Below are 22198 nucleotides of genomic sequence, written 5' to 3' on the forward strand. Positions count from 1 at the left end.
CCGCCCAGTTCTTATTACACGGTGTAGAGGGAATAGTGGTTTGGAAGTGATGGATTAGTCATGTCTGACATGGACTTAGGTATAGTGAAGGGGTGATGATTTTCATTATTTATTTACTTATTTTCATATATATGGGGTGCATGTGTGTTCATATGTGTATGGGCACATGTGCCAGAGTGTGCATGCAGAGGCAAGAAGATGACATTTTAAAAAAAATTTCCTAGTGCTGAAGATGAAACCCAGTTCCTTGAACTTGCTAGGCAAGCATTCTACCACTGGGTTTAATCCCCAAACCAGAAGTAGACATCTCGATTGTGTTCCACCTTATTTACTGAGAGAGTCTCTCACTTGAACACAGAACTCACCAAGTTAGCCAGCTTGCCCCAGGCACTACAGGACATGACACCTGTCCAGATTTACATGAGGATTGGACAGCAAGCACTTTAGCCATGAAGCCATCTCCCCAGCCCAATAGTTATCTGTTTACTTATGCATATGTGTGTGTGTAGGTGCACTTGAACATGTGTGCATGTACACGGATCCGGAGGAAAACCTTTCTTATGAACACCTCCTTTTTTTTTTTTGAGGCAAGCCCAACAGACAGGGACCCACTTTTTTTTACTACAAGAGCGTGAGAGCAAGAGCGACCATGAGAGAAAGACAAAGGGAGAGAATTGGAGCACCAGGGCCTCCAGTCACAGCCATTGAACTCCCCTTGTGCACATGTGCGACCTTGCCAGATACTTTGTGTGTCTGGTTTATGTGGGACCTGGAGAGTCAAACATGGGTCCTTAGACTTTGCAGGCAAGTGCCTTAACCTATAAACCATCTCTCCAGCCCCATCTTTTTCTTTCTTTCTTTCCTTTGAGACCTTGGCCTGGAGATTACCAGTTAGGCTAGACTCACTGACTAATGAGTCCCAAGGATTCTCCTGAGTCCAACTCCCCAGCACTGGGATACAAGAGCTTCCTACCACATCTAGCTTTTCTTTTCTTTTCTTTTTCTTTTTTCTTTTATTTTTTGAGGTAGGATCTCATTCTAGCCCAGGCTGACCTGGGATTCACTATGCAGTCTCAGGGTGGCCTTGAACTCATAGCAATCCTTCTCCTACCTCTGCCTCACGAGTGCTGGATGAAAGGCATACACCACCATGCTAGGCTGTCTTTTTTTTTTTTTTTTTGAGGTAGGGTTTCACTCTAGCCCAGGCTGACCTGGAATTTACTATGCAGTCTCAGGCTAGCTTTGAATGCTGGAATTAAAGGTGTGCCGCCACCACGCCTGGCTTTTTTTATTTTTTATTTTATTTTATTTTTTTGAGGTAGGGTCTTGCTCTAGATCAGGCTGACCTGAAACTCACTCTGGCTCCAGGCTGGCCTCAAACTCAAAGGAATCATTCTACCTTTGTCTCTCAAAATCTGGGATTAAAGGCGTGCACCACCTGGCTACATCTGGCATTTTTACATGGGTACATTGGATCAAATGCAGGTCCTTATGCTTGTGAGACAAGAATTTTACCAACTACTTTATCTCCCCAGCCCCTATGCATTTGTGTGTGTACATGTTTGTGTGTATACAGGTTTGTGTGTGTGCATTGTAAGGAGGCTAGAGTTTGATATTGTCTTCTTCAATTGCTCTTCATGATTTTTTTTTTTTTTTGGTTTTTCGAGGTAGGGTCTCACTGTGGTCCAGGCTGACCTGGAATTAACTCTGTATTCTCACGGTGGCCTTGAACTCACGGCGATCCTCTTACCTCTGCCTCCCGAGTGCTGGGATTAAAGACGTGTGCCACCACGCCCAGCTATCTTCATGATATTTTTAAAAACATGACTAGTTATTCTAATTTTATTTTTTATTTATTTATGAGAGAGAGAGAGAGAGAGAGAGAAGGAGAGAGAGAGTGAGAGAGAGAGAATGGGCATGCCAGGGCTGTTGCAAACGAACTCCAGATGCATGTGCCTCCTTGTGCATCTGGTTTACATGGGTCCTGGCGAGTTGAACCTGGGTCATTTGGCTTTGTAGGCAAGTTCCTTAACCACTAAGCCATCTTCCAGCCTCATGTTATTTCTTCAGATAGGGTCTCTCACCAAACCTGGAGATCATTGATTCAGCCAGTCCTAGGGATCCTCCTGTTACTGCCTCCCCTGCGCTTGGATTAAAGGTGACTGCCACAGTGCTGGCTTTTTTAAAAAAATATTTTATTCATTTTAATTTATTTATTTGAGAGCAACAAACAAAGAGAGAAAGAGGGAGAGAGAGAGAGAATGGGCGCATGAAGGCCTCTAGCCACTGCAAACAAACTCCAGACGCATCTGGCTAACGTAGGTCCTGGGGAATCGAGCCTTGAACTGGGGTCCTTAGGCTTCACAGGCAAGCGCTTAGGCGCTAAGCCATCTCTCCAACCCAAGTGCTGGCTTTTTACGTGGGTGCTAGGAATCCAAACTGAGGTGCTCATGCTTACATGGCAAGCACTTTACCTACTGAACCATCTCCCCAGCTCCATTAGACAGTGTTTGAATAATCAAAGGAACACTTGTTTTCAGAATAAGAAATGTAGCCAGGCATAATGGCCCAGGACTGTAACCCCAGCATTTAGGAGGACGAAAACGAAGAGGAGAAAGATGAGGAGGAGGAGAGGGAGGAGGAAGACTTCCAGGCCTGCCTCAGCTCTATAAGATCTTGTCTGGGGTTGGGGGAGAGAGAGAAAGAGAGACAATTTAGTAGCTTTGATGCCCTTATAAGTTCTTGCTTACTCATATTTATCCCTCTGCTTTTACCAAAGGTAATTCCCATCTCAAATGAATTAATTTTTTTTTTTTTGCCTCATGGATATTTTTTCTATTAGGTAAATACCTGGTAAGAAATGAAATATAAAAATTAGTTTCTGAGCTGGGTGTGGTTGTTCATGCCTTTAATCCCAGCACTTGGGAGGCTGAGGAAGGAGGATCACTGTGAATTCAAAGCCAGACTGAGACACCTAGTGAATTCTAGGTCAGTCTGGGCTAGAGTGAGACCCTATCTCAAAAAACAAAAACAAACAAGAAAAAATTTCTTATTCCAGTATCTTTGATGAGCTAATTTGGTTTGGGTTTCTTTCTCGCTTCCCCCCTTTCTTTCCATCTTTCTCTCTCTCTCTCTCTCCCTTTCTTTCTTTCCTTCTGTCTTTCTTTCTTTCTTTCTCCCCCCCCTCTCTTTCTTTCTTTCTTTTTCGAGGTAGGGTCTCACTCTAGCCTAGGCTGACCTGGAATTCACTATATAATAGTCTCAGGGTGGTCTCACAGTCATGGTGATGCTCCTACCTCTGTCTCCCAAGTGTTGGGATTAAAGGCATGCACCATGATATCTGGCTGATATACTTTTTTGTTCTTCTTGTTGTTTTTGGCTTTTTTGAGGCTTAAAAAAAAACCCTCTAGGGCTGGAGGGATGGCTTAGCGGTTAAGGCATTTGCCTCCAAAGCCATAGGACCCAGGTTCAATTCCTCAGGACCCACATTAGCCAGATGCACAAGGGAGCACATGCATCTGGAGTTTGTTTTCAGTGGCTGGAGGCCCTGGCATGCCCATTTTCTCTCTCGCTCTCTGTCAAATAAATAAAAAAAATAATATTACAAAAGCCCTCTATATAACCTTTATCAGATCAAAAGTATTTTCTTTGGAAACTGATGCTGTGTAACAGGATTGGGAGTTCAAGGCCAGCCTGGGGATATATCAGATCCTTTCTAAAGAAAAACAGGTAAAAAGAATATTTTCTTTGGAGTTGGAGGTACCTGCCTACATGTCTTTTTTTTTTTTTTTTTTTTTGAGGTAGGGTCTCACTCCAGCCTAGGCTGAACTGGAATTCACTATGTAGTCTCAGGGTGGCCTTGAACTCATGGTGATCCTCCTACCTCTGCATCCTGAGTACTGGGATTAAAGGTGTGTGCCATCACACCCAGCCCTCATGTCTTGTTTTTGATCTCCAACACTAAAAAGATTTCTTCTGTTCTAGTATCCCGGCAAAACATACACCCACAGCCACCCACACACACAGAGAACTGGGTTACACACATGCCAGGGAATGCCCTACCACTGAGCTATATCTTCAGTCATGTTCTTTTCCTTAAAATTATTTTTTTAAAAAGTTTATTTGCAAGGGGAGAGAGACAGAGAGAGAGGGAGAGGGAGAGAATGGGCATGCCAGGACTTCCAGCTACTGTGAACAAACTCCAGATGCATTTGCCACTTTGTGCATCTGACTTTACATGAGTACTGGGAAACTGAACCAGGGTCATTAGGTTTTGCAGGCAAATGCCTTACATCTCTCTAGCCTTATTTTTTTTATATTAATATTGCCATTGCAGACAAATTCCAGACACATGCATCACTTTGGCATCTGTCTAGCCCTATTTTTTTTTTTTTAAATTTTTATTAACATTTTCCATGATTATAAAATATATCCCATGGTAATTCCCTCCCTCCCCACCCCCACACTTTCCCGTTTGAAATTCCATTCTCAATCATATTACCTCCCCATTACAATCATTGTAATTACATATATACAATATCAACCTATTAAGTATCCTCCTCCCTTCCTTTCTCCACCCTTTATGTCTCCTTTTCAACTTACTGGCCTCTGCTACTAAGTATTTTCATTCTCACGCAGAAGCCCAGTCATCTGTAGCTAGGATCCCCATATGAGGGAGAACATGTGGCGCTTTAGCCCCATTTTTAAAAATTATCTATCATCTATCTACCTATCATCAATCTATCTATTGGGTATATGTGTGCCTATGCTCATATCTGTGAGTGTGGGTATATACAGAGGTCAGAGACAGAACTTTTGTGTCAATTCACACCTTTTTTTTTTTTTTGAGGCAAGCCAAATAGGCTGGGCTTTATTTTCTTTTTCTTCTTTCTTTTCTTAATACTTTATCTTGCCAGGCGTGGTTGGCACATGCCTTTAATCCCAGCACTCGGGAGGCAGAAGTAGGAGGATTGTCATGAGTTCAAGGCCACATAGGGAATTCCAGGTCAGTCTGGGCTAGAGTGAGACCCTATCTGAAAAAAATCAAAAGAAAAATTATCTTTATTTATTTAAGAGAGAAAGAGGGGGAGAGAGAGAGAGAGGAGAGAATGGGCATGCCAAGGTCTCTAGCCACTGCAAACAAACTCCAGATACATGCACCACCTTGTGCATCTGGTTTATATAGGTCCTGGGGAATCAACCTGGGTTCTTTGGCTCTATGGACAAGTGCCTAACCACTATGCTAATCCTCCACCCTCCAGACCACCCCTCCTTTTTTTTTTTTTTTTTTTTTTGCCTTTGTTTGTTTGTTTGTTTTGTTTTTGTTTTACAAGGTAGGGTCTCACTCTAGTTCAGGCTGACCTGGAATTCACTATGTAGTCTCAGGGTGTCCTTGAACTCGCGGTGATCCTCCTACCTCTGCCTCCTAAATGCTGGGATTAAAGGTGTGCATCACCACGCCCAACTTTTTAATTGCCTGGTTTTATTTTGGTTTATTTTTATTTATTTATTTGAAAGCAACAGAGAAAGAAAGAAGCAGATAGAGAGAGAGAGAGAGAGAATGGGCACGCCAGGGCCTCCAGCCACTGCAAAAGAACTCCAGACACGTGAGCCCCTTTGTGCATCTGGCTAACATGGGTCCTGGGGAATTGAGCCTCAAACTGGGGTCCTTAGGCTTCACAGGCAAGCGCTTAACTGCTAAGCCATCTCTCCAGCAGCCCCCCCCCGTTTTTAATGTGAGAGTGACAGAGAGGGAGAGAATTGGTGCACCAGGACGTCAAGCCCCTGTAATCAAACTCCAGACATGTGCGCCACTTTGTGTGCATGTGTGACACTGAGCGCTGTGTCATGTGCCTCTGGCTTCCATGGAACCTGGAGAGTTGAACATGGGTTTTTAGGCTTTGCAGGCAAGTGCCTTAACTGCTAAGCCATCTCTTCAGCCAACACACCTTCCATTTAAAAAATCCTATTTTGCCGGGCGTGGTGACGCATGCCTTTAATCCCAGCACTTGGGAGGCAGAGGTAGGAGGATTGCTGTGAGTTCGAGACCACCCTGAGACTCCATAGTGAATTCCAGGGCAGCCTGGGCTACAGTGAGACCCTACCTCGAAAAACCAAAGGAAAAAAAATGTTGTTTATTTGAGAGAGGGGCACATAGAGAGATTGGCAGAGGCAGAGAGAGAGAGAGAGAGAATGGGCATGCCAGGGCTTTCTAGCCATCGCCAACGAACTCCAGACACATGTACCACCTTGCCTCTTGTGCATCTTGCTTGACTGGGTACTGGAGAATCGAACCTGGGTCCTTTGGCTTTGCTGGCAAACGCCTTAACCACTAAGCCATTTCCCCAGGTCCCTCCCCACTTTTATTTGTTTTTTCAAGGTAGGTTATCACTCTAACCCAGGCTGAACTGGAATTCATTCTGTATTCTCAGGGTGGCCTCGAACTCACGGTGATTCTCCTACCTCAACCTTTCAAGTGCTGGGCACCACTACGTCTGGCTCAGCCCCATTTTAAAAAAAATTATTTTTTGATGTAGGGTTTCACTTTAACCCAGAGTGACGTGGATTTCACTATGTAGTCTTAGGCTGGCCCAGAACTCACAGACATTCTTCTACGTCTGCCTCCTGAGTGCTGAGGTGCTGGGATTAAAGGCATGTGACTGCCATGCCCGGCTCCATTTTTTAAAAAACTTTATTTTTATTTCTTTATTTGAGAGAGAAAGAGGCAGAGAGAGGGAGAGAGAGAATGGGCGCTCAAGAGCCTCCAGCCACTGGCAAATGAACTCCAGATGCATGTGCCACCTTGTGCATCTGGTTTACATGGAGCCTGGGGAATCGAACCAAGGTTCTTTGGCTTTGCAGGCAAATGCCTTAACTGCTAAGCCATCTCTCCAGCCTTCCATTTTGTTTTTAATGTGAGGTCTTGTTCACCACCTTTTGTGTGCTTCCTGTCTCTGCCTACCCTCTTTCTGTACATCCATTGGGATTACAGAAGCCTTCCATATCTTCTGGCTGCATAGTGGGGCCTGGGGTTTGAACTCATTCATGTATTCAGAGTTGTGTGGCAAGCACTTTCTCCACTGAGCCATCTCTCTAGCTCTTAACAACATTTGTGTGTGTGTGTGTGTGTGTGTGTGTGGTATGTGGTGTGTGTATGTATAATGTGTGCATGTGGACCATGTACAACCGTGCAGAGGCCAGAGGGAGAAGTTGGGTGTCCTCTATTGCTCTTTTGTGTTGTTTCCTTGAGACAGACCCTCACTGAGCCTGGAGCTGCCATTTTTGGTTAGACTGGCTGACTAAAAAGCCCCAGCCATTCTCCTGTCTCCAATCTCCTGCAGGACTGGAGTGCAGGCATGTCAAGCTATATCCAATGTTATGCTGGTGCTGGGGATCAAACCCAGGCTACCAAAGGCCTTCATGCTTACATGACAAAATCTTACCTGCAGAGCCAATATAACAAGATTAAAAAAATAATAATATTTATTTTTATTGAAACATTTTATATATCTATTGAAATCATTTGGAAGAGAAGCAGAAGGGCTTTATAAGACAGCATTTTCCTGGGCATGGTGGTACATGCCTTTGATCCCAGCACTTGGGAGGCAGAAGTAGGAGGACTGCCATGAGTTCTAGGGCACCCTGAGGCTACATAGTAATTTCAGGCTAGCCTGAGCTAGAATGAGACCTTACCTTGAAAAATAAAAAGGAAAAAAAAAAACAAAAACAAAAAACAGAGGTTTTTCTATGTAGTCCTGGCTGGGCTGGAACTTTGTGTTTTGATTATTATTGTTCTGTTTTGGTATGGTCTCATTCTAGGTTCACCTGGTCCTTATTCTGTAGTCCAGGCTGGCCTTGAACTCACAATAGTCTTCCTACCTCAGCCTCCTGAGTGCTGGGATTAAAGGAATGCACCAATCACATTCAGCCTTATTTTATTTTTAGGTGTTTATTTATTCATTTATTTTAGGCAGGATAACCTGGAAATCACTATACAGCTGAGGCTGGCCTTGAACTCTTGATCCTCCTGCATCCACTTTCTTCTTTTTTCAACCTATTTTTATTTATTTATTTAAAAATATTTATTTATTTATGAGAGAGTGAGAGAGAATAGGCATACCAGAGGAAACGAATTCCAGACACACATTCCACCTTGTGCATCTAGCTTACATGGGTCCTGGGGAATTGAGTTTGGGTCCTTTGGCGTTGCAGGTCTTAACCACTAAGCAATATCTCCAGCTCTATTTATTTATTTTCAAGCATAGGGAGATAGAAGAGAAACAGAGAATAGGTGTGCCTGGGCCTCCTGCTGCTGCAAATGCACTCTAAGATGCATGCGCCGCTTTGTGCATTTTGCTTTATGTGGGTACTGGGGAATCAAAGTTGGGTTGTTAGGCTTTGTAGGCAAGTGTTCTAACCACTTAACAATCTTTCCAGCCCCTCCAGCCTCCACTTTCTAAGTGTTTTTGTTTCTAACTATTTTTATTTATTTGCAAGCAGAGAGAGACAGAAAAAGAGAGAATGGGCATGTCAGGGCTTCCAGCCATTGCAAATGAACTCCAGACACATGCACTACTATGAGCATCTGGTTTTACATGGGAATCAAACCTCTGTCATTAGGCTCTGCAGGTAAGCACCTTAACCACTGGGCCAATTTTTTCAGCCCAGTTTGCTGATCAAAAAAAAAAAAATTTTTGTTTCCTTAGCTAGGCCTGGTGGTGCATGCCTTTAATCCCAGCACTCAAGAGGCAGAGGTAGGAGGATCACCGAGAGTTTGAGGCCATCCTGAGACCACACAGTGGATTCCAGGTCAGCCTAGAATAGAGTGAGACCCTACCTCAAAACAACAACAACAACAATTTATTTATTTGCAAGGAGAGAGAAAAAGAGAGATAGAGAAAGAAAATGGGCACGGCAGGCCTTTTGCCACTACAAATGAACTCCAGATGCTGACACATGCACCACTTTGTACATATGGCTTTACATGGGTACTGGGGAATCCAACCCGGGCTGTCATGCTTTGCAAGCAAGTGCCTTCAACCAGAGCCATCTCTCTAGCCCAGCATTTGATTTGCTGATCTTGAATGTGTGTATGTGTGTGTGCCTGTTCTTATGTGTGTGGAGGTCAGAAAACAACTCTGGTTGGTGGTCCTTGCTTTCCAAATTGTTTGAGGCAGGGTCTCTTTTTCCCCACTGCATTTGCCAGGCTTGCTAGCCCTGAAAATTCTGGAGATTCTCTTGTCGCAGTCTCTCTTTTGCCATAGGCCCAGAAATGCATGTGACTTTGATTGTAGTTCTGGAGAACTGAACTTGGATACTCAAGCCTGTACAGTAAACACTCTCCACTGAGCCATCTCCTCAGCCCAGTTTGCAATTTCTTTTCTTGTTTGCTGGGAGATGAAAATTGAACCCAGACCCTCACATAAGCTGCACAAGCGCTCTGCCACCAAGCTGTGCCTGCCTGAGTCAGTACTCTGTATATCTACATTGAGGAGGACAATGCTGCTCCCTATTTAATCTACACCAAACTCCTAAAGGTAGAAGTGAGTACTGGGGCTGTAGCCCAGTGATATAGAGCTTGTCTAGCATGCATGAAGTCCTAGGTTCCATCCTCATCAGTGCATAAACTGAGTGTAGTGGTGCATGCTTGTAATCTTAGCATTCTAGAAGAAGATGGAGGCAGGAGGATTAGAAGTTCAAGGTCATCCTTGGCGACTTACAGAGTTGGAGGCCAGCCTCAGCTAGAGACTCTAAAATAAACAGGTTGGAGTTAATTTTTCTTGGACAGATGAGAAACCTAAAGCTTAGAGATGTTAAGAAACTTGCTGAGTCACATAGCATATTAGTGCTGGCGTTGGAACTCAAATGCAAGCTGTGTGTGTGTGTGTGTGTGTGGTGTGTACATGCACATTTATGGAGGCCAGAGGCCAATGTTAGTTGTCTTTATCAATTGCTCTACACATTATTATTATTATTATTATTATTATTATTATTATTTTATGCTCCTGCCCAGGCTGACCTGGAGTTTACTACATAGTCTCAGTCTGGCTTCGAACTCACAGCAATCCTCCTACCTCTGCTTGTGAGTGCTGGGATTAAAGGTGTGTGCCACCACGCCCGGCTATTTTTTTTTTGTTTATTTATTATTTATTTGTTTGAGAGTGACAGACAGAGAGAGAAAGAGGCAGATAGAGAGAGAATGGGCGTGCTAGGGCCTCCAGCCATTGCAAACAAACTCCAGACACATGTGCCCCCTTCTACATCTGGCTTACATGGGTCCTGGGGAATCAAACTAGGATCCTTTGGCTTTGCAGGCAAGCACTTCACTGCTAAGCCATTTCTCAAGCCCTTCCCCTTTTTTTGTTTTTTTTTGAGGCAAGGTCTCACTCTAATCCAGACTGACCTGCAGTCTGTAACCAAGGCTGGTCTTCAACTCATGGTGATCCTCTATCTCAGCCTCCTAAGCGCTGGAACTAAAGATGTGCTTTACTACCTGGCTTCTCCACCTTATTATTACTTTTTGGGGGCCACCTTATTTTTTAAAAAAATTTACTTATTTATTTCTAAGCAGAGGGAGATAAAGAGAAGATAGAAAGACAGAGAGAATGGGCGTGCCAGGGCCTCCAGCTGCTGCAAACTGCAGATACATGCACCATGTTGTGCATCTGGCTTTATGTGGGTACTGGGGAATCAAAACTGGGTCATTAGGCTTTGCAGGCAAGTGCCTTAACCACTGAGAAATATCTCCAGCCCTCCACCTTTTTTTTTTGTGACAGAATCTCTCACTGTATCTGGATTCACTGATTTGGATACACTACCTCTCCAGTGAGCCCAAGGATCCGCCTGTCTCCACCTCACCAGCACTGGCCATGCCATTTTTTGCATGGGCATGGGGGGTCTGAACTTGCATCTTCATATTTATGCAGCAAACATTTTACCAACTGAGCCATCTCTGCAGCCCTGGCCTCTCTACACTGAAGAGCACACTCCCATCCTATGACTATGGCCTATAACAATCAGTCTGGTTTGGGCCCTGATAACTCACTGGGTGTCCTTGAATATGTTGCTTATGTTCTTGAGGTTCTGTTTTAGCATGCAGCAAAATCAAAACAATTGGTAATGACTATGTGAAGGGCTATGCGGAGGACAGTTTTAAAACCACATCTGAGAGCTGGGCGTGGTGGCGCACGCCTTTAATCCCAGCACTCGGGAGGCAGAGGTAGGAGGATTGCCATGAGCTCGAGGTCACCTTGAGACTCCATAGTGAATTCCAGGTCAGCCTGGGCTAGAGTGAGACCCTACCTCAAAGAGCCAAAAATAAATAAATAAATAAATAAATAAAAATTAAAAAAAAAATAAAAGCACACCTGAGATCAGCATGGGAGAGCACTAGGGTTGGTTGGCATTGTCTGTCCTGACCAGCGGAACTTAAAGTGATGAGCACTTCCATACAGCTTCTCCTAGGGCATGGTTGGCAAATACATTATTCTCATATAAAAAGTCAGATTGGCATGGTAGCACAGGCTTTTAATCCCAGCATTTGGGAGGCAAAGGTAGGATTACTGTGAGTTTGAGGCCAGCCTGAAACTACACAGTGAATTCAAGTTCTGCCTGGGCTAGCGCAAGACCCTACCTCAAAAACCACAAAACAAAAGTCAGATTGGTTTCATCTCCAGCACCAAGTAAACAATAAAAGGAAAAACAAGAAAAAAAGAAAAAAGAAAAAAGAAGGAAGGAAGGACAGGATAAAGGAAATAAGGAAAAAACAAAACCAAAAGAAAGAAGGAAGGAAAGTAAAGGAAAAAAGTATGCAGGCAAGCACCAAGGAAGAAACTCAAGTTAGTTGGTCAGGTCTTTTGACAGGAATGAGTCCAGAAGGATTTAGAAGCCACATTCAGTATCAGAAGGGGTGATAACTGTGAATGATTTGTAATTGTCTATTAAGGCCCTAAACAAGAGGCACTACCATAATTATCTCCAAACACTGGGCATGACTGTGTGCTGGGCATTGTGCAGAACAGTCCATGTAAACTTTTCCTTTTCTTATCTCACGACAACTCTAAAAAGAGGAGGTTCCCTGCTCTGCCATCTCCATCTTATTTGGAATTTGAAAAGGAATTTGAAGTTAAGAAATTGTTTAAAGCTAGGTGTGGCAGTGCACACCTTTAATCACAGCACACAGGAGGCAAAGGGAGGAGAATCACTGAGAGTTTGTGGCCACCCTGAGACTACATAGTGAATTCCAGATCAGCCTGGGTTTGAATGAGATCCTACCTCAAAAAACCAAAGAGAGAGGGAGCTAGGCTGGGGATATAGCTCAGGGGTAGATTGCTTGCCAAACATGCACAAAGCCCTAATTTTGGCCCCCAGCACTGCCTAAGACAAGTCAGGGTGGCACATACCTGTAATCCCAGCATGTGTGTGTGTGTTTGTGTGTGTGTGTGTGTGTGTGTGTGTGTGTGTGTGTGTGTGTGTATACAGGTGTGCCGGGTCCCTGGCTGCTGCAAACGAATGACCACCTGGGTAGTCACCACATGGGTGGCCAGGGAATTGAACCTGGACGGGAAGGCTTAATGCAAGCAAGTGACTTCAACCAACCACTGAGTCATCTATCTAGCCCCTACTTATTCTTAGCGTAGGTGTTTATATATGTATATGGTTATGCATTTGCCATGGCACATGTGGAAGGTAAGGGGACAAGCCTGGGGTGTTGGGCCTCTCACCTTCTATCTTGTTTGAGACAGGGTCTCTCTTGTTTGCCACTGTGATCATCCTAGTCTATAAACTTTGGGGTTCCCCTGACTCTGCATCTGGTTGCTGTAGGCACATTGAGATCATAGGTCCGTGTACCACGGAGTCTGGCTTCTCAGTGGGATCTGGGGATCCACACTCCAGTCATCAGGCTTGCACAGCAAGTAATTTCAACCACTGAACCCAGCGTTCATTTACTCTTGCAGAAAGGATGTCTTTAACCCCAGGTAGAAGGATCATTGTGAGTTCAAGGCCACTCTGAGAGTACATAGTGAATTCCAGGGGCTACAGTGAGACCCTACCTCAAAACAACGACAATAAATCAAAGATCTCTGACATTAAAAAAAGAAAAATCCAGGGCTGATGTAGCTTAGTGAGTGGCAGAGAACTTGCCTCATCTATGCATGGTGCTGGGTGTGATCCTTATCACCACGGGGAGAGTGAGGAGGATACCACACAGGTCACTTCTACACTTCCAGTCAGCTGAGAGTGGCTTCCTGCAGGGAACGTGCTCGGAGTACTCTGAAGTCACACCCAGGAGCAAAAGGAACATGCATTGGGTTGCTCGCAACGTCTGCCACAGGTTTTCTTACCTCAGCACTGCAGTAGTGTGTAGCTGTGTATTGAAAACATGATATTGGATTTTTGGCCCCCATTACTGGTAATTGAACTCAGGGCCTCATGCATGCTAGGTAGGATCTGAACTCTACCACTGAGCTATATCCTCATGCCTTTTGCATGTGAAATTTCCAGGTAATTCTCCAAACATTGAGCATTATGAGGCTCTTTTCTTCATTGAACACATGAGAAAACTGGGTCTCAATGAAGCCACCGGGGCTTTCACAGATGGAAAAGGCAGGCCAGCCAGGTGTAGAGGCACATGCTTTCAACCCCAGCACTCAGGAGGCAACAGCAGGAGGACCTCTATGAGTTCAAGGCCAGCCTAGAACTATATAGTGAATTCCAAGTCAGCCTGGGCTAGAGTGAGACTCTACCTCAAAAAAATCAAATAAATAAATAAAAAGGAGAAGAAAATGCAGTCCAAAAGTTTAAATGCAGGCTTTGAGCACCATAACTCATTCCTTGTAAAGGCTGATTAACCACAACAGCAGCAGCAGCAGTAGAGCCGCGGTGTAGCTCAGTGGTAGAGCACTTGCCAATCATGCACAAGGTCTAAGGTTCCATCTCCAGCACATAAACAAACAAGCAAACAAACAAGTAATACCAGAGCAAACCAGGTGTGGCAGCCCACATCTGAAATCTCAGCACTTGGGAAGTTGAGGCAGAAGGATTGCTGTGAATTTGAGGTCAGCCTGGGTTACATGGTGAGCTCCAGGTCAGCCTTGGCTACAGAGTGAAACCTTGCTCAGTTACAAACAACAGCAACAACAAAACCAGCTAACAACAACAGAGCAAAGCTGAGTACCCTGGGCATCCCTCTTTTGGAAATACTGGGTATGGAAAACAAGATCTGGGTCTGGGGACATGGCTCAGTGGTTAAAGACATTTATATATCTATTGAAATCATTTGGAAGAGAAGCAGAAGGGCTTTATAAGACAGCATTTTCCTGGGCATGGTGGTACATGCCTTTGATCCAGCACTTGGGAGGCAGAAGTAGGAGGACTGCCATGAGTTCTAGGGCACCCTGAGGCTACATAGTAATTCCAGGCTAGCCTGAGCTAGAATGAGACCCTACCTTGAAAAATCAAAAGAAAAAAAAAACAACAAACAGGTTTTTCTATGTAGTCCTGGCTGGGCTGGAACTTTGTGTTTTGATTATTATTGTTCTGTTTTGGTATGGTCTCATTCTAGGTTCACCTGGTCCTTATTCTGTAGCCCAGGCTGGCCTTGAGCTCACAATAGTCTTCCTACCTCAGCCTCCTGAGTGCTGGAATTAAAGGAATGCACCAATCACACTCAGCCTTATTTTGTTTTTAGGTATTTATTTATTCATTTATTTTAGGCAGGATAACCTGCCAGCCCAGGTTCAAATCCCCATCACTTACTTAAAGTAAGATGGACATTTATTTACAGCAGCAAGAGACCCTGGTGCACACATGCACACCCACCCACATGTGTGCCTACACACTTGTGTATGTACAAATAAATATTTAAAATTAAAAATAATTGGGGCTCTAGAGATGGCTTAATGGTTAAGCGCTTGCCTGTGAAGCCTAAGGATCCCGATTTGAGGCTTGATTCCCCAGTACCTACATAAGCCAGATGCACAAGGTGGCACATGCGTCTGGAGTTTGCAGTGGCTGGAGGCCCTGATGCACCCATTCTCTCTCTCTGTCTGTCGCTTTCAAATAAATTAAAAAAAAAAATCTCAAAAACATAAAAAATAAAATTTAAAAATCTATTAACTATATACCCTATGACTGAGCTACATCTCTAATTCCTGGGTGTTTTTTTTTTTAATTTGCATGTAGAGTGTGTGCATATGCATGTATATGTGTGGGTGTGTATGCAAGATGAGGTACATGTCAGTGTCTTCCTTAATCTCTCTCTCTTTTTTTTTATTTTTGATTTTTCGAGGTAGGGTCTCACTCTGGCCCAGGCTGACCTGGAAGTCACTGTGTAATCTCAGGGTGGCCTTGAACTCATGGTGATCCTCCTACCTCTGCCTCCCGAGTGCTGGGATTAAAGGCGTGCGCCACCACGCCTGGCATAAAATATTTTTTTTGGTTTATTTTTATTTATTTATTTGAGAGCGACAGAGAAAGAGGCAGAGAGAGAGAGAGAGAGAGAGAGAGAGAGAGAGAGAGAGAGAATGGGCGTGCCAGGGCTTCCAGCCATTGCAGATGAATTCCAGATGCATGTGCCCCCTTGTGCATCTGGCTAACGTGGATCCTGGGGAATTGAGCCTCAAACCGGGGTCCTTAGGCTTCACAGGCAAGCGCTTAACCGCTAAGCCATCTCTCCAGCCCAAAATATTTTTGAAAAAATTAAAATAAAAAGTTAAGATCAAGAGTGATTAGGGCTAAACCGGGTGTGGTAGCGCATGCCTTTAATCCCAGCACTCGGGAGGCAAAGGTAGGAGGATCAACCTGAGTTCGAGGCCACCCTGAGACTACATAGTGAATTCCAGGTCAGCCTGGGCTAGAGTGAGACCCTACCTCAAAAAAAAACAAAAAAGAATGTATTTATTTATTTATTTGAGAGAGAAAGAGAGAGAGGGAGGCCGATAGACAGAATGGGTGCACCAGGACTTATAGCCATTGCAAACAAACTCCAGATGCATATGCAGTCTTGTACATCTGGTTTATGTGGGTCCTTGGGAATTGAACCTGGCTTTTTAGGCTTCACAGGCAAACGCCTTAACCACTAAGCCATTTTCCCAGCCCCACCTTAACTTTTTTGTGACTGAGTCTCTCACTAAACCTAGAGCTCACAGATTTGGTCATAGGGAATTCACCTGTCTCCCCCTCTCCAGAACTGGGATTGCAGACACACACTACCATACTCAGCTTTTACCTGAGCGCTGGGGATCTGAACGCAGGTCCTCATGCTTGCACACTGAGCAGTTTTACCCACTGTGTGATATCCCCAGCCCCAAGGTGTTGTTTTATGCCCACGCTGGGAGGAAAATCTACTTAATTAATATCTACCAAGGGTTTTCGCATTGTGTACTCGTGCATGTTTCCCTCCCTCACTCTTGTCTGCACAGCTATCTCACCTCTGTGTCTCCATCTCTCCAACAAAAATGTCTTCACTGTGAGTGGGTCTGAGCTCCTGTGCAGGCTCAACACGGGAGTCTGTGGTAGGCGTATAGTGTTTGCTGTGGGGCTTCAAGAAGTAAATTTACAAAACCTGCCACTTCTATTATTGCTAATCTTTAAAAAATATCTTATTTATTTATTTATGAGGGAAAGGAAAAGAGACAGATAGAGAATGGGCATGCCAGGTCCTCTAGCCACTGCAAATGAATTGTGCATCTGGCTTAAGTGAGTACTGGGTAATCCAACCTGGGTCCTTAGGCTTCATGGGTGAACACCGTAACTGCTGAGTCATCTCTCCAGCCCCCTATTGTTGCTAGTCCTGAATTCGCTGTGTGGCCTAGGATGACCTTGAATTCCTGATCTTCCTGCTAGGGCTAGGCTTATTCAATGGTGGGTATCAAACCCAGTGCTTTAGGCATGCTGGGCAAATTGAGCCACATCCCAGCCACTAGAACCACATTTTTTTTTTTTTGTATTTTATATATTTGAGAGAGAGAATGGGACATGCCAGGGCCTCCAGCCACTGCAAATGAACTCCAGATGCATTCACCACCATGTACATCTGGATCATGTAGGTAGTAGGGAATTGAACCTGGTTTCACAGGCAAGCACCTTACCTACTAAGCCATCTCTCCAAGCCCTGGAATCCCATTTTAGATGCACCATAATGTACTTATCTCTTAGGAGGTGGAGACGCTTGTTCCATTTCTCACATGGCGGAATTAAGGCCAGAGATGATGAGAACGGCTTGAGACAGGCTCTTATTTACTTATTTTTTTTTTTTTCCAGGTGGGGTCTCACTCTAGCCCAGGCTGACCTGGAATTCACTATGGAGTCTCAGGGTGGCCTCGAACTCATGGCGATCCTCCTACCTCTGCCTCCCAAGTGCTGAGATTAAAGGCGTGCGCCACCACGCCCAGCTATTTACTTATTTTCATTTGTGTTTGTACATGGATGTGCCAGGGCCTCTTGCCACTGCAAATGAACACCAAATGTTTGCACCAATTTTTGCTCCAGGTTCATGTGGATGATGGGGAATTGAATCTGGGCCAGCAGGCTTTGCAAGCACCTTTAGCTGCTGAGCCGACTTCCTATCCCAGAGAGAGATACACACACACACAGAGAATGAGAATGGGTGCACCAGGGCCTCCAGCCACTGCAAATGAACTTCAGACGTATTCACCACCTTGTGCATCTGGCTTTACATGGGTACTGGGAAATTGAACTTGGGTCCTTGGGTTTTGGAGGCAAACATCTTAACCACTGAGCCATCTCTCCAGCAAGGGTCTTTTATTTAAAAAAAATTTTTTTGAGGCTAGCCCAACAGACTGGCCTTTATTTTATTTATTTGAGAGCAACAGAAAGAGGGGGGAAGAGAGAGAGAGAGAGAGAGAGAGAGAGAGAGAGAGAGAGCGCACACCAGGGCTTCCAGCCACTACAAACGAACTCCAGATGTGTGTGTCCCCTTGTGCATCTGACTAATGTGGGTCCTGGGGAATTGAGCCTCGAACCAGGGTCCTTAGGCTTCACAGGCAAGCATTTAAGGCTAAGCCATCTCTTCAGCATCCCCCCCCCATCAGGCTCTTTTAAAAAAACATTTTCAGGGCTGGAGAGATGGCTTAGCGGTTAAGGCATTTGACTACAAAGCCTAAGCACCCATGTTTGATTCTCCAGATCCCATGTAAACTAGACTCACAGTGACATAGGCACACAAAAGGGGGTGCATGCATCTGCAGTTTGGTTGCAGTGGCTGGAGGACCTGGCACGCCAATTCTCACTCTCTGACTCTCGCATAAAGAGGCAGTCTGTTGGGCTTGTCTCAAAAAATTTATTTATTTATTTACTTGTGATTGGGGGGGTGGTGTATGGTAGGGCCTCGTGCTGCTGTAAACTCCAGATTCATGAACCACTATGTGCATCTGGCTTTACATGGGTACTGGAGAATTGAACTTGGCTCAGCAGGTTTTGCAAGCAAGTATCTTTAACTGCAGAGCCATCTTCCCAGCCCAAGACAGGCTTTTATTATGTAGTTCAGGCTACTCTCCAACTCAGTAGGTTAGAGGCCCAGGCAAAGCCTCTAATTTACAACCCTCCTCTCAGCCTCCCAAATGCTATGATGACAGCCATGGGCAACAATACTTGGCTTTTTCTTGACTCGTGATTTAATGACTCAGAGTCTCTAGAGTTGTCCCCAACTTGGGAGAAATTAGGAGGGGACAGATAGGTGTGTCAGACCTAGGTTCTTAAGGCATAGCCTACTAATCTTGCCACCATCCTCCCCTCTGAGCCAGAGCTTAGCTAGGGATAGTGTCCTGCTCATCCTCTTCCACAGCTTATCAGTTGAGCCCATAATGAGGATCAAATTGGTAGAGGCCACACCCGCTCTGCCCCAGCCTGCAGTGTCTGCAGCCTGGAATGGTGGCAGCAGCCTATCAAAGGGACTTGAGGACTGGCCTGGGATCAGGAAGGAGTAGGAAATTCAAAATAGAGGAGGGCATGTCAAAGATAGAAAAACAGACAGACACAGAGCTGATAGTCTGGAACCTACTCTCCCTCCCTCTCCTGTTGCCCACCCGTGTGTCCATCTCTCTCTGCTTTTCCTACTTCTTTTTTCCACTGCCCCCCATCCAGAGCCCCTCTTTGTGCCCCCTACCCAACTCTTTTCCATCATTCCAAATACACACACACACACACACACACACACACACGCATGCAAGCGCACTTACGCACACACACACAAACACACACATCTGACATAAGGATCTGCCATAACACATCTAAGGCCACTTGCTCCATGGACCCTCCTGTGCCTGCCTGATCCCCTTGGCTCCCAGATGGACCCTTGGGTCCCAGTCACAGTGACAATTTGCCTGGATACTGATGACAATAGGGCATTGAGTGGCCATGCATGGCAAAGCTGGGTCACCACGTGGTGCTGACTGAGCCTACTACTGGGCCTTTCACCTTCCATGCCCAAACCCTCACTGCCTCAACCCATCCCCTCATTTCTTCTACTTGCATGTCCACTACCCGCCGTGGGAATGCTCAGGCCTCCAAAAGCTTCCAGGCCCTTGTGTGACCTCTGACCACACCCTTTTCTCCTTTGTGCTTTATTTCCTTTCTTTCTTTCTTTCAAGTGGAAACAGATAGGGGGAAGCCTTAGGGATGTTAACCTGTTACAGAGTCTTAGAGGTTCCTCAGGAGGCCACATTTCCTGTTTCCAGACTCAGGTGAGGCCCCTGAGGCCCAGAGAGGGAAAGGAACTGGCTTGAGGTCACACACCAGAAGAACGCGACTTGCGGTGGGGGTGAAGGATGAGGGGGTCCTCTCAGAGCCAAGTAGGAGGGTCCCAGGGTCCAAGAGATTGGAAGCCTAGGATGGAGGGCATCCTGAGCATCCCCACACCCACTGGGCTGGCCATGACTTGGAAAAAGGGCCGGGAAAGAGACACAGTGCCTAAGAGACACATACACAGACATCGAGGAGAACCGAAAAGGGAGGCCCGGAGCACCGACCAGACAAAGGACGCGCGGCGGCGCGGGGAACGGAGTCGCGCGGCAGGGGCGGGGGGTGGAGCCGGGGTGGGGTTATAACTGGCCAGCCCCGCCCCTGGGATACGCCCGGGCTGCCAAGTGGAAATCCGAGGGCTCGGAAGAGGCCAGGTCCCAGGGGGCCCTGGGTGGGCGGGACTTAGATGGGCGTGGTGGGCGTGGCTTGGAAGGGCGTGTCCGGCCCCGGCGGCGAGCTGCGAGCTTGGGAGCTGACCAGCTCCCGGGCTGCTGAAAGCCTTCAGGCTCGGGCGAGTGGAGCCCGCGGCAGACAGGCGCGTTCAAGGTCACCCCGCGGCCCAGAGGGCTGGCGAGGTGGAGTGCGTGGACTTAGCCTGGGAGGGGTTGCATCAGTCTTCTGCCCCCATCTCCAGGGAGGTGGGCGTCCAGGAGTCGGGAAGCATCCCTCCCTCCCTCCGCGGGCCCTCCTCTCCCCTCCCCCTCCCCGCAGCCCCGAGGCGCCCGCGCGAGGCTATGGCCCGCGAAGAAGGGCCGAGAAACAAAGGGACACGGGGCAGCGGCGGTGGCGGGCCCGCGGGGCCCTCGGGGAGCTCCCCTTTCTCTCCCCTCCCCCCTTGCCGCAAGGTCGACGGCTCGAAGGACGAGATGCCCGCCTTCGGGCGCGGCCGAGGCCTTGGAGAGCGCGATCCGACGCCACCCGCCACCCCCAAGGCTCTTAGGGGATGCTGTGTGTCCCCTCGGCTTGGCCCAGCACCACTGATACGAGGCCCTCGCGTCGGCCTGGGCAGGTTGTGGGGGTCTGGGCCTGGATGGCGGAAGCATCCTTCCTTGCCGCGGCCCCTCCCCCATCAGGCCTTCTAAAGAGGGGCAATCGCGCCTCCAGGGCAGCGTAGGACGCTCCTCTGGACCGTAGCCTGGCTTCCCAAAGCCTCTCGGGCCAGATTTTAGGCGCCCTTCCACCACTCCGATCACGGCCTTGCTCCCTCTAAGGCCCAAGGCGCGGTCCTACCCCCCCTCCCACCCAGGCCTAGCTAGGCCTGGTCCTACCCCCCCATCTCCGTGGATCCAGGACCCAACCCCGCCCTTCGGCGATTCTCTCTCGACGCCAAGGGAATACCTACAGTGACCATTCTTGTGTGCCCAGCGGGCGCGGTCCGTGTTGAGGGCGGCTCTGGGGGTCGTGCACTCCTAAGGGGGCGCCCGATGCTCACGCCGAGGTCCCGCCCGGGCTGCTTCTGGTGCAGTCTCTGCAGAGGCGACGATGGAGACGGCGGTTCCCTCGAGAGCCAGGGATGGACCCAAGCCTGAGGATGCACGCGTAGATGACCGGGCCCGGGGATGGCCCTTGGGAAGCGAGGGATGGATAGAGAAAACAGCGGGCGCGGGGCTGAGGATCTGCGCGGCCTCGCGGGGTTGGGGAGATTGTGCTTCCCGACAGAGATCCGGGCGCTCTGCCTTCCGCCGCTGTCCCTCGGTCCGGCCTGTCCGGTCCAGGTGTTCAATCCTCGCTCCCCCTCGCCCGCCCTCCCTCCCTCCCTCCGGCCCGCGCTGCGCGCTCCGCGCTCTGGGCCGCGCCGCCGCCGCCCCCAGCCCTTTATAGAAGCAGCTGCCAGCGCCGGCGTCGCTTATTGGCGGCCGCACAGAGCCCCGCCTCCTCGCGGCTCCCGACGGCGCGGCAGGTGGAAGCCTGCGCTGCGCATCCTGAAATCGCGCATCCTGGACTCGGAGGTTGCCAGATTATGACCTTCCTATCCCTGCGCACCCTGCTGAGTTGGTACCCCTTTGTGTGTGCAAATGTGCGTGCAGAGGAAGACGTCTGGTGTCCTCTTCCGCTTTATTTCCTGGAGACAGGATTTCTCACTGAATTTAGAGCTCGCTGTTTTTCGGTTAGATTGGCTGACCAGAGAGTCCTGGTGACCCTCGTGTCTCTGACTCCCCCAGTGCTGGAGCTACAGGCATGCGTGGCCACTCCCAGCTTTTTATGTGGCTGCTGGGGATAGACTCCAGGTCCTCAAGCTTGTGTAGCAAGTTCTCTTACTCATTGTGCCATCCACCCTTGGCACCCTTTCTCAAGTAGTTTCTCTGTTCTGGAGAGAGGGCCGATTCCCACTCCTCAGATTAACACCTAGATCTGAAGGGGTGAAGATAACAGGGAGTTAAAGGTGCGCTTCGTTTTATGACCTTCCCTTCACATGAAGGGATGGGAGAAGATGAAG

General features: G+C 47.2%; 1 protein-coding gene across 2 annotated transcripts in view; it reads right to left on the reverse strand.

Moving 5' to 3' along the window:
- Nucleotides 1-21501, reverse strand: part of Elavl3 (ELAV like RNA binding protein 3) — a 40489-nt gene extending 18988 nt beyond the window's left edge. For both annotated transcript variants that reach the window (XM_012950925.2, XM_004667480.2), the window contains exon 1: nucleotides 21104-21501. In XM_012950925.2, coding sequence (XP_012806379.2) covers nucleotides 21104-21112 — 9 coding nt within the window. In that variant the 5' untranslated portion in view covers nucleotides 21113-21501. The remainder of the gene's footprint in view (nucleotides 1-21103) is intronic.
- Nucleotides 21502-22198: the final 697 nt, after the last annotated feature.

Source organism: Jaculus jaculus, chromosome 2 (assembly GCF_020740685.1).
Source record: "Jaculus jaculus isolate mJacJac1 chromosome 2, mJacJac1.mat.Y.cur, whole genome shotgun sequence".
In the NCBI taxonomy this organism is placed as follows: domain Eukaryota; kingdom Metazoa; phylum Chordata; class Mammalia; order Rodentia; family Dipodidae; genus Jaculus; species Jaculus jaculus.